The sequence below is a fragment of the Phragmites australis genome, chromosome 7 (assembly GCF_958298935.1).
Source record: "Phragmites australis chromosome 7, lpPhrAust1.1, whole genome shotgun sequence".
Lineage (NCBI taxonomy): Eukaryota > Viridiplantae > Streptophyta > Magnoliopsida > Poales > Poaceae > Phragmites > Phragmites australis.
This window is the reverse complement of record NC_084927.1, coordinates 36,937,250-36,950,439: the sequence shown is the minus strand read 5'-3', so window position 1 is coordinate 36,950,439 and position 13,190 is coordinate 36,937,250. Positions and strand designations below refer to the sequence as shown.

Sequence of the window (13,190 nt, the reverse complement as noted above, 5' to 3'; positions counted from 1 at the left end):
TATAATATGTGGTTTTTTAAAAATTAAATATATTATCGTATTATCTCATATAACTACCAAATAAGCTAATTATATCATCGCATACATACAGAATGATCCAATCTCATTTAACTTCGTTATCGCGCGCGGCGCTCACCCTGTCCGACTAAAAATTTGCTGAATCCCAGCGGCCTGCAGCATCTCCGCTCGTGCACGACGCCGGCGATCTCGACCGGTGCGTGCGTACGTACGTGTCCGCGCTCCGGGGCGCCGAACATGCGAGCCCGCAGAATCTTTGTGGAGAGAGCAGAGCAATGATAATGGCGCCCGGCCCGTGGATTGAGCGACGGCTCCAACCGAAATTCGCGTGCCCTTTTTGGTTGCGGGATCACATCATCTAGCTGCTCGATTAGTATTTTAGAAAGGGGTCTTATTTTTAGAGTAAAACACTTCAGCTCACTCATGTACAAACATGCATGCGTGGCAGGATACATGCATCTGTCCTCCTGGTGCTTAGTTGTACTAACTAATTGTGACTGTCAACTAGCACTCCACCACTTCTGTTTGGTGCCCAATTTATATGCGGTTTGTTCGATAGATTAGGCCTAAGATTCAGCTCCTTCGCCAGTGATTCTTTTCGGTGTGAACTATATTGCTAACCAACTAAACTAGAAGAGAAATGCTTGTGGCTACGTGGCATGTTTTCTACGATGTAAGTCATAAGAATCTAGTGTAGCATATGGCCATGCAGAGTCAGCCACATGCTCCCCTCTCACTCCACCACATGTATAGCCATTTGAGTCATCATTGCAAATTGCAGGGCATCTACAAGTGTGGACTTAGCTTGGGCAGTTGACACGTAGAGCATCTAGGAGAGTCACAGAACAAAGCTTGATTTGGCGCGCCATATGATTGGCCAATTAACCCTTATTTGGTTGATAAGCCTACATATAAATCTCCTCATGTTCCCTTCCCACCTTTTCCAGTGGAAGATCGGAAGAGAGAATATCTGTTCGGTGAAGCAGTTTAGGTTGGGGAAAAGGGGATAAATAATATCATGGCATCTGGTCTGGTTAATCATTTTGAGCAATCATTTATAGTCAAACAAAATGTTAGTGAAGGACATAAATCATTTTAAATGTGCACCTCTAGGTAGGCTAGCCCAAAATCAATAAGACAAAGCATATTAACCACAACAATTAGATTGTTTATACCAAAAAGAGTCGGATTTTGTGCCATTCCAACCAATTCTTTTTTTTAATCCACTTGTTGAATCATTCTAAACTCTATTATTTTTACGTGCTGTTTTGGACATTGGCACAATCTACAGTACAACCATTTGGCCATTACATTTTTTAGCTATATGTTAGTAAGTTTTTAAAAAATAAAGTTTTTTTTCATGGAAATACACCAAGCTTATTTATGTAGAAAATCTAAAAAGTTTTGTTTGCAACAATGGAGTTTGATTGCACACATCTTAAAACAAAATGATTTTGAAGTTGCAATTAGCTCTTATATTAATTCCATTCGATTCAAACTCAAATTGGATATTACTTTCGTTTGCCAGTCCTTCATAGTGTTACCTAGCAAATTTTTTTTTAAAAAAAAAAACACTTAGTGGTTACCTTCGGAACAGGACAACTAAGTTCATTAGCATCGAAAGCATATCGGTACTACACAAGGAGGAGCCCGTACGTGTTAAGTCATCTGGATATTGTAGAATTAAGTAAACCTTAATGCGATACAGCAAGAACCCATCTAGACAGATGACACTCTGTCCTGATGACCAAAGCAAGAACCCTAGCTCTTTTCTGATTCATGGGTACACATTACAAAACTATAATCTCAACACAATGTACGGGGCACTTAAACTGGGGACGAGTAACATATTTGTTTCTGTTCCATCTGTTTTTTCCCAGCTTCGCTGGCAGAAAAAGCAGAAAAGATGCAAAGGCCTCGCCTACTTTTGTTGCACGCCCTGCCGATTCTTTCTTCTTTGGCGCTGTATGACAAGTCCTTAGATAATGTTAGAATAAAAGGTTGGAAGCATATACTAATGCTGTAAACCACGTACACTAATTTATGCCCAGGATAAAATTAATCTATTTCATATTTTCATTTGTTTGATCTGTAGTAGCAATGTTCGCTGAAGGCTTGGATGAGATACAAGGGATAAAAATGTAGCAGATACAGAGCTCGAACTGACAGGTATGCCGATCCTTATGCAGGTGGTATTGCCTGCTTTGCTGTACGTACGTTTAGAATTTTGATTCTTTTTGCTTTTGCCTTCTACGATAGGTGTCATTGCAGAGGTTAAACAAGCGTAGTGGTTAACGATTAAACATTTCAGCATGGTATCCTGATCTTAAGAGGATTCCCTTTTACTATGGCTCTATCTGTTCCCCTGAAATTGAAATTTGAGACTGAAGATAAAAATGTAGCAGATCATGCTCCTGCAGAGCTTCAACTGAAAAGTATGACGATCCTTATGCAGGTATTGTCTGCTTTGTTGTACATAGGTCAAAAAATTTGATTCTTTCTGTTTTGGCCTTCCACGATAGGTGTCGTTTCAGAGAAAAACAAGCATAGTGGTTGGACATAAAAAAAAATTCAGTATGATATCCTAATGCTATGCCGATTTCCCTTCTATTACTATGTCTCTGTCTTTTCCCGTAATAGAAATGTCAATGGTGAAACCATGAAAAGATGACGACCGTAAGCGCGTGCTGTGTGCTTTGAGCTGCACCCCGTTGCACGCACTCGTGGTCCTTGAGTTGGTTCATTAGCATTGCCGTGCATACACGATCATGTATGATTACTTCGTTGACGACACTTAGCACAAACGTTAAAACAATCAAGGGGAGTTAGGGTATTAGACAGTAGGTTAGGATGCAAAGGCGAGAGAGGATAGGAAAGTAAGCCGTCATCATCATCATTCTCGACGGCAACAACCGGTGTAGACAACGGCCACGGACTAAACGGCTAAACAAAGAGGAAAGAACCATTTCACCTTGTGCTGATGGTACTGAAGAAAACTAGCGATCTAGCCTGAAAAAGCAGGGGATGAGGAATTCTTTTTACAGTCCCTTTCCTGAACTTTCACCGCCCGGAATGGGCAACCTGGACTTGAACATTGTGATAACTAGCCTCTGTTCGCCAGGACTTCAATTCCTAGCTCTATCTCCGATTAAGGTTGTGAGCTAAAATAAAATAATTTAAACATATATTTTTAGTATAAAATGGAAACAAAATAGCACACTCAAGTACTTCTAATGTACCTCTAGCTCTATCTTCACAAATAATGGAGTTAGAAATATTTAATTCCTAATATTCATAGAGTTAGTTGCTACCACTCCAAACTTAGTTTAATATCCTCCAAACATAATTGTGAAGGTTTGCAGGACCAATCCGTGGGGACTAAAGTACACTTTTCATGTCCTTCCAAGTACTGTGCCACTTGTGCTTGCCTCGGTAGTTGCGCCAAAACTGAAGGCTTGGACTCTCTTACCAAATAATCAGACGTTCACATTTCACAGGCCCAGCTCTGGCTTGTGGACTTTATAAAATTCCCAGTAGCTGAAAAATGCAGCACTACTGTAACTGTAGTACTATTTTCGTGACCGGGGGAGTATGAGCTCACCCCCATTTTATCTGTATTATAAGTCAGTTCACCAAAGAGAGAACTAAAAATCACATCCGAATTAAACCTTTTTATCTTTCATGAATCATGATCCTCTTATGCACCGACATGTCACCGACTCTCCGTGCTGAAGCAACAAACATGTATAAATCACTTTGATCGGCACCATTTAAACAAGGATACGCAATAAAACGTTTCTAGTAAGCAATTAACGATAGAACTTCAAACAAATAAAGAATGTCAGTGCAGTGCAGTAGTCAAATACTGCTGCAATTGGACCATTGCACGTTTGCAACTAGACTGCCGGCGGCGGCACTGCCGCATGTGCATGTGGCTGCTCCACGGCGCCGACGGCTACGAGTAGCTCGCTCAAACTCCGAGGAGCGACGGAAGGAAAAGACTGCTGCATTGTGCTCCGTTGAGGAAAATTGTTTGTATGTTATTAAGTTAGCGGTTTTTTTAAAGATGCAATATACTCCTATTAATTTAGAGTATTGTTCTACATATTATTGATATAAGTGGCCACATATGGGACACTGCTATTTTGCGCGCATGCATGAGCAGGCCTCCTAGTGCACCTTCTGACAGCCTCCGCTCTTTATTTTTTTAAAAAGTTTGGCTCAAAAAATTTTGAGAAAAAGTTTGCATGAGAAAATTTTAACTTAAAAGTTTTGAAAAAAAATAATGAAAAAGTTTGGTTTAAAAGTCTTAAGGGAATTTATATGACCCCACGCAACAGTCGTTTGCTCGGAGCACATGCAGGTAGATAAGAATTTTCATCACATATGTCAGTAAAAAAGATAATATTTTGTCAAAATACCAACATAAAAGTGGGAACTTGGCAAATTCCCTGCTCCGTTACTATCCTCCAATCAGTGTGCGCCGTCCAACTCCGTCTGCACCGAATCAGAGGAAATCGCAGCTGTCACCCTGTACGCCGCAACTTGCGACGCTAGCTGTACGTGACATCGTGTGCTCCTTCGCTCCGATTGGCCGATGCATACATGCAGTAGTACTACAGGGAGTACTCGGCGTACCAACCTGCGAGTTGTTTATCCCGGAATTCATAGGGAAATGGTACATTTCGTAGTACTGAAACACCGTCGAGTGGCATCATATTGGAATCAGGTTTGGTGTGTGCACGAGTGACGGAGTGAGTCTGATCACACGTCTGTGCAAGGCCGATCGATCGGAACAGGAGATGTCAAGCAACTCGATGATTTGTTGTTGCTGGTATTCTCTGCCATCTGGTGGGTCGACAGCAGCATGAAAGCGAGAAAGATGAAGTTACTTTTCCCTCCATCTGCTGAGGTATGGGGTGTCCATGCACGAGATCGAGGTACGTACGAATGTGTACGACGAGAAAGCAACCGTGCAATGGGCTGCCCCACTGATTTACTACTACATTGTATGTATTCCTGGAACAGCGATCTGAGCATCGTAACGTGTTCTTTTCCTCTTTTGGTGAGAACGGGACGTACGAGGCGAGTTTTGTTTGTAGCAGTGTCTGGTTCGCAATGGGAGATGTCGACATGACAACCAAACCAAAAGTCCAGCCAGCTCGTGAACAACCATAGTTACTGGTTAACAGAATTTTGTTTACTCCGTATCAGCATCTGCTTGATCTGGTCGTAATGGGGAGATGTGGACTTGACAACCAGAACAAAAGGGTTCCATATGCTTCGCATCCCATCTCATGGATCTTCCATGTCAGTACTGGAAACTGACCGATGCACAAACGAGGGAACGCGTCACAGCTCCCACGCCGTGCGTTTGCATGCGGTGCCATGCAATGCACGCCACGGAAAAGTAGAGTGGACCGCGCGGTGAATGCGCCGCACCCCAACCAATGCCCAGTCGCGCACCAACCCGCCGGACACCGCGCCCACGGAGGACGTGGCAGCGGCACATGGGCATGGACGGATCCACGAGCTGGGGGGCTCCCATACCTCCGGGGAACACTTGAGCCCCTATAATTTTTTAGCACGTAAGAGGGAAAAAAAGAGAAAAAGAAGAGTAGAAGAAGAGAAAAAAAAAGTAGAGAAGAAAGAAGGAAAAGAAGAAATTAAGTCTCATAATTTTTAATTTTAAATCCGTCACTGCATATAGATATAGACTTGTGGAGACTGTTCACTTGCCGCCGTGCGTGCTAAGCGATAGGGACGGTGCTGGGAGGGGTTGAGGGGAGGCTGGCACCCTATTATTAATAATTTATTATATACGCTACTATATCTTTTCATGCATCATGCAAAATAGAAAAAACTCTATATTTGACATTTTTAATATTTAGCCTCCTTGGTGATTGTTTTCTCTGGCTCTATCCCTGCCGAGCGACGCACGCAGGCGCGGGCGTATTCAAAGGCCGCGCGCCCGCGCGCGCCATTAATTTGGCTCGGAGCGACAGCTCCCACTGGCGACGGCTCAACGACGCCACGTTCATCTCGCTCCCGTCGCCGCGCCGCGCCGCGCCGCGCTTCACCGCACTTGGCCGAGCGCCGCGTTATTCGTATCAAGTTTTGGACGCACCCCACCTAGCGAATCCTGGAGTCTGCGGCCGGTCGGTGCGGGCGCGTCCGTTCCGGTTGACCGGTACTAGCTCACTGGCTCGTCTCTGCTCTGCTCTACTCGGTTATCGGCTGGCCGCACCCGCACGTCTGGTCCCAGTCACCGATCCGTCCATGGCGCTGTGTGCATGCTGTGCTCAGATGCTCTGCTCTAGTGTTCTCTACATCGATCCGGAATTTGTATCGTTCTGCATGCTAAAGTGGCGAATAGCTCGCATTTTGGATCAGTGGCACGTGCAGCAGTAGTCGCTGCCTTTGCGATTCCGACTCCTTCGCCTAGGGTTTTGGATCAGTGCTAGGGGCGGAAATTAGAGGCTGCAATTGCTTAGTTAGGGAGCATAAGCATGTGTAAAGGACAGTTAACTGGTATCATGGCATTGACAGGGGACACTTGACTCTTGATGATCCACAGATGCATGCATGGATCAGATGCAGTACTGTATGCGCAAATGGATAAACAGTGTGACGTTAGTAAGCTATTTGAGCGTTATGAGACAGGCCCATTTGACTGAATGTTCGGGAGAAAATATGCGCTTCGATCATGAAAGAACCCTCTACCTCTATCTCTGTCATGGCACAACGCTGCCTGAAACGAGCACAGCAAGTTACCGGAACGAGACGTCTTGATTTCGACCAAAATGAAACGCACCTTTCGGCAAAATTTACTCCGGCAAGGATTGCATAGCGCAGAGGCGCAGAATCTGTCGAGAAATCGCTGAGGTCAGACAGGCCCAATCCGGGCACATGCGACATGTGCAGCCGGATTGACTGCCCGCCCAGCTGCGGACAGCGCCGGGTCACATGCACGAGGAGCAGAGGCCGTTTCGATCGCCACGGCGCCACCTGATCGATCACTGATCCAACCGCCGGGAGGCACTACGCCTGGCCGCCTCGTCAGAGCCAAGGGTCCCCCCGCCCCTCGCCTTCTCTCTCTCTCTCTCTCTCTCTGGCCTCGACACCGCCGATGATGTGATGTGACTGTCATTATGCGATGCATGATGCTCGCGCCGTGTATGGTTCTCTCTCTTTTTTTCCACATCGGACACGAAGCTTGATATGGTTTTCTGGTGGCCATGACCTGGTCGAGCTGCATCACACGTTCGCAAAAATGCCAAAACTTGCTCGACACTGCGTTATGATCCACACTGGTATTCCTGTTTCAGAAAGATCACAAGCAGTGCGTGTGTGCATGATCTGTTTCCGCATAACAGCGGCATTTCAATGTGTCTGGTAGTACGCTGTATGCATTTCTTTAGAAAATATAATAGCCAAAGTGGATTATTGCCCGCCGATCCCAAATGGCTCATGACATACACGCGAAAAAGGAACGCGTTGAATAAGTGGAAGGAGAAAATTGGTTATGCACAAGAGGGAAGGTTTGTGCAGTCCATTTCGTACAAGGCTGCAGAAAGCTAGTTTATGCACCTGGCATTTGACGGTGAGGTTTTAAAATATTAACATGTGCACTTACCAGAAAGGCAGGAACTCGGGAAGAAATTGTGCAGAGTACAGAGTAAGGGTCCTTTTGGTTCATAGGATTTCCACAGGATTTTTTAGGACTTGTGAATCCTTGTTAGATATTGTTCATGCCTTTAGCTCATAGGAACACAACACAAGGAATTTTGGAGGAATAGTATCGCAAACCCATGAAAACATAGGATTTCCATAAGATTTGAAACATCCACTCCAACCTCTTTTCTGTCAGCTCGTGTAGGAACGAAGCTAATGACATCGTCGGTTCATCGTCACTGCAGCTAGCTCAGAAGAAGAACAGGAACAAGAAGAACAAAAACTAGGAAAAAGGCATGATTTCTTCGAGAGAAAAAAATGACGATGATTGTTTAGATGTACAGGGCTATAGTTTTGTCACTAATTAACTTAATGTATTGTTGGCTCTAACAATTTCTATGCTTCTTTTATGGCTCATCCAAAAGCTCATTCCTATAAATTTCAATGTTTTTCATTTCTAGTTTTCCACTTGCCACCCTATCATATTCCAATGTTTTTCCTACTCCTGAGTTTTTCCAATCATGCGTTCCAAAGGAGCGCTAAACTAGGAATGACAGACTTTTGTTTGTGTGCAGTGAAATTCTGAATACGGATCTATCCAATCCAAAGTGGTTGCAGACTTAGGACATATTTATTTCAACTTTGGATTGTGAAAAATAGCTTTTAGATTGTGAATTGTGAAAAATTAGAAGGCAAAAAACTAAAAGTTATTTGGCTATTTAGATTGTGAGAGGGTTGGAGGTCAGGTAGGGTCCACTTGTCATCGGCTCTCTCCACTCTCTCTCTCTCCCGCATGCGCCACCCTACCTCCGTCGCTGGCCGCCCGCTCAAGCTTCGCCGCTGGCTGCCCATCCTCTGCTTGCATCGCCCGACCTAAGGTGCCCGCCGCCTAACCTCCGCTCGTGCCGCCCGAGCTCCGTTGTCGGCCGCCTGACCTCCGCCCGCACGGTGAGGAATAGCGGCAGCAGCACTCGATCATCGAGGGCTCCGCAGTGAGCTCCTCCGTCGTTCCCCATAGCTCCATCCTCCCCTCCACGCAGGAAACGTTGGGCCAAGTGCCATACTCCTCGATTTCGGCCGCGGGACAAGCTCCACCACCGCCATAGAAATTCCCCATGGACCTGCACCAATCCGTTGCTCTAAGCCTCCTCCACGACAACACGAGCCCCTACAAGCTTCCCCGCACGAAGGTGAACTGCTTTGGGCATTTTACCAGCCTCCCTGTGCCCTTCATCTAGCCCACGCGGGGAGCCAAGCCACCAGTGGAGCTCGTCGTTGATCCCTCTTCACGCTAAGGCACCGCTCGTTCCCAAGGTCACCAAGCTTCACAACTGGCGGCGAGGAGGGGTGGGCGATGATGACCGGGAAGAGAACGAGACAGGGAGAGAGACAAGAAAAAACAGTTCGCTTGAGATTATAATGGCATCGGTAGGTAAATACTACCCAATCTTAATGGGCATTTTGGTCTTTTTACAAAGCAAAAACTGAGAGAAGCTGCTCCCCACTAGATTGTGACAATCCAAGAAGCAAATTGTAGAATCTAGACTATAAAAACTGCTTGTTTGTTTCCACATCAACTTATAAAAGTTGTTTTTCACAATCTGTAGTGGAAACAAACAGACCATTACATAGAAAGATCCTATTTGTTTCCTCTTTGGCTTTTGGATTTTAGTAGCAACAGATAAAAGTCGAAATGAATAGCTAGATTTTACAATCTATAATCCATAATCTGAGACCAAATTATAGTACAATCCAGAATCTAGTTCCTCCGAGCTTCTTTGTATTGTGTGAGATGGACAAACAAAACAACCCAAACCCACACCTTGTATTAACCCGCTTCTGCCACTGGGCAAATACCCCATCACATCGGTTGGCCCCTCCCTCTCGACTCCTCTAGCTCGCCCAGTCATCTGTCTTCATCAAATCTGGCCACTCTCCACCGAATCTGGTCCAGTGCGCCTCCCTGCTGCCCAACACGCTCCGCGTTCGACCATCTATGCGCCTCCTCGCCTGGAACTGGGAGCCAAGCACACCCGCTTCGTTCCCTTGGCTGCGTGGTGGCATCAAAGGCAGAGTAGTGGCGGCCTCGGGCTATCGGGACGGTGGCATCATAGCGTGTGCGGCTGTGCGCACGATGACGACATGTGGGTGGGATGCGCGGCACAGTGCAATGGTGTAGAGGGGTGCGGGTGAAAGATGGACGGAGGGGAAGGGAAGCTCACCAGCAGGGAGGTCGGAGTGGCGCAATAGGAGGCGGCGTGGCACGCGTGGGTGGCTGGCGATCGATGCGCACAGGTCAAGATAGCACGGCGGCGTAGGAGGACGTACGGGAAGAGAGCACAAGAGCTTGTTCTCCTTTCCTTACTTGCCATGGATGAGCTCCGAAGCTTGAGCCAACGGCATGGTACTAGCCGAGGTGTCCTAGAAAATAGCAAAATGGGACTCCACGGTCGAGACAAGCATGGTGGTGGTGATGGCTTCACAGACTGACGGTTAGAACACTATCAACACGTCGACCAGTGATGGAAGATGTTCCAAGAGGAAGCAATGTGTGCCGTGGTAGTACTATGTGAGCAGCTGTCTTTGATTTGAGGAGAGAAAAGGTAAATTATATGCAAATTTGTATTTTAAAATAGATACAAAGGAATAAATAGGTGAAATATGTACTACACAAAAACTAAAGGTATTACAAACATTGCAAAACATAAGCTGCCATATAATCCTCTCACAATCCAGTAGCCAAACAACCCTTATCTTTTAGTCCTTCAGCTTTTCACAATCCATAATTAAAAACTACTTTTTACAATTCAAAGTTGAAATAAACCGGCCATTAGTTGCATGAAAATAAATAAAAAAGACCAAGTTAAGTAGCTGGAGAGGTGTTTCTTAAAATGGCATTTGACTATACCTCAACTACTATATATCTCAAAACTGATGTTGGAAAATCACTGACATGTGTCTTATGGTTTCGTTTTTCTCTTTTAAACTACCAAAGTACTAACAAAACACTCTATCATAGAAGTAATCTATACAGATTTGTCCAGCTGGAAAAAAACACACACATTGAAAATTCACACAAGAGGAGATAAAAAAAAATCACTTGTACTCTTTCTGATCATAAATACATGTTATTTTAAAAAAACTTTAATCTAACTTTTAAAACTCTGACTAGCGGTAGCTTTTAAAAATATTTAGTTTAAAAACCTTAAAATGATATGTGTAATTTTATCTTAAAAGATATTTACATAATATCACATATTCAATAGATTTTATAAATATACTTTAATAAAAAAATAGTCAAAACTATATATCAAAGATCATATCTTGTCTAAAATATTATATATTTATGACCGAAAATGTATTTTTAAAGGAGTGCAATAATACTGCTAGCTGAATAAAGTCCCATCGCCTTCATGCATATAATTTATGCTGGGCCAACTGGACGACCGGAAAGGCAAAACCCCCATTTCGCCAAGGGACCCCTCCCTATAAAGCCTCCCGCCCCGTCCCCCTCCAAGAGCCGGCTCCATTCCAGCACCAGCACCAGCACCAGCTCGCACTCGCCCGCCCTCTCCCGCGCCATTGATTAACCCAAGTACGAGCGAGCAACAGCCACGCAGCTAACTCTTCCACGGCCGCAGCCCAACCGCGGACGCCGATGGCCAAATGCAGCAGCAAGATCCGCTACATCGTCTGGCTCCGGCAGACGATGCGGCGGTGGCGGTCCCGCGCCGCGGCGCGCGCGGCGGTGGCGGCAGGGGAGTCGGTGGTTCCGGCGGGGCATGTGGCGGTGTGCGTCGGCGGCGCGTCGCGGCGGTTCGTGGTGCGGGCGGCACACCTTAACCACCCGGTGTTCCGGGAGCTGCTCCGGCAGGCGGAGGAGGAGTACGGCTTCCCCTCCGGCGCCTGCAGCGGCCCCATCGCGCTCCCCTGCGACGAGGGGCTCTTCGAGCACGTCCTCCGCTACCTCTCCTCCCCGTCCAAGGCGTCCCGGTCCGTGACCCTGGAAGACATCAAGAGCGGCGCGCTCTCCTGCTGCTGCGCCGCCGCCGGCGAGGCGCTCCCGCTCCTCCACGGCATCCCCGCCGACAAGGCGGTGTGGTGAAGCACTCCTGTTCTTTTTTCTTTTCTTTTCTTCTCCTTTTCGGTCTCGCTCCCTCCATTTCCACTCGAGAGGAGCTGAGACGCGACGGAAACAAGCAAGATGAGTGCGGCCGGCCGGAGGCGGTGAAGTGAGATGGCTGAGAAAGTCTCCGGATTTTTAGACAGTCAAGTCTAGTCATCCATTCATTCCCTTGTCAAAATCCGGGAAAATTTAGTGGCGAAGATTTGTTTTTTCTTTTTTTTCCCTCTCACTTAATAATCCTCCACTGTAAATACATGTACTACTGCGATTCGGCCAGCATTGCAAGTGAAAATATTCATTCCTACCCTTATCAGTGACTCAGTTGCACTGCAACCTTGCAACTTCGAACTAAACCACATGGTTTTAACTGCGTTTCTTTCTACTCACTGCCGGTATCCACCTCTGGGTGATGACTATTCTTTTTAATTATTATTTTTTTTTACCGAAGATTACATCCGCTTGTATTGAAAGCCAATAAACAAGTTCACACTCCTATAAGTATAAAATACAGTTAACAGAACAAGAAAAAAAAAACTAGGGATACTATTGATCTAAACAGTCACACCATTATTTCTGTATTGAGACTATAAGGTACCGTCCAATTACATCAAATAATGACAACAATAGATCATAGCTCGTTAATATCATAGACGGGGCTAGAATTAGGCGTGAAGCCCTGCAGCCATTCCCAGAGGTGAACGGAGGCCCCATTCACCTTCAATTTATTATCAACACGTAGGAGGATGTCTAATTTCTACACGAACGATAGAGCGAGAATCAATACCGCATCATGCCTTTTGGAGAACCTATTCTCAATTGTCATTGTGTTCCTCGTTCTCTATAGAGCCCAAGCTATACCTATACGGAGGAAAATCTCTAGGTTTTGGAAGACATTAAACAACTTTGGAAGTAAGCTCTGCCCATAAGTCGGCTACTGATGTACGAAAGCCATTCCAACAAAATACTTTTCTCAAAACACTTTATGAAAACTGTGCAAGCACACGCAAAAAAAAAGGTTGATATTCTCAATTTTACTACGCAGCTAGCAATATTGACTCCCATTTCAGCCCATCTTCTTAAGTGTGAAAGCGACTGAAAATTTATTATGAAATATCTGTTAAAGAAAAATCTTAATTTTGAGTGGTAATTTAGGACCCAGATCTTCAAAGCCCCCTTCTAAGGTGATGGCTATTTACCCCATGATTTGGCATATCTTTCAAATGGAACTTCTTATTAGTTCGAATTGTCCGGGGTAGACTTAGAAAAGGATTTGACAAAGCATACTCTCCTCTCCTTTTTAAAAAATATCACAGAAAGGAATGGCGTAGGAGTTAATAAAAGTTCACTATAATATATCTTTAGCCTATTGCTA

At 45.3% G+C, this 13,190-nt stretch overlaps 1 protein-coding gene across 1 annotated transcript; it reads left to right on the top strand.

Annotated features, from left to right (window-relative positions):
* The first annotated feature begins 11,222 nt into the window (after nucleotides 1-11,222).
* LOC133923699 (indole-3-acetic acid-induced protein ARG7-like) lies at nucleotides 11,223-12,120 on the top strand. The gene has a single exon (XM_062368984.1). The coding sequence runs from the start codon at nucleotides 11,351-11,353 to the stop codon at nucleotides 11,795-11,797; it is 447 nt and encodes a 148-aa protein (XP_062224968.1). The 5' UTR covers nucleotides 11,223-11,350; the 3' UTR covers nucleotides 11,798-12,120.
* Nucleotides 12,121-13,190: the final 1,070 nt, after the last annotated feature.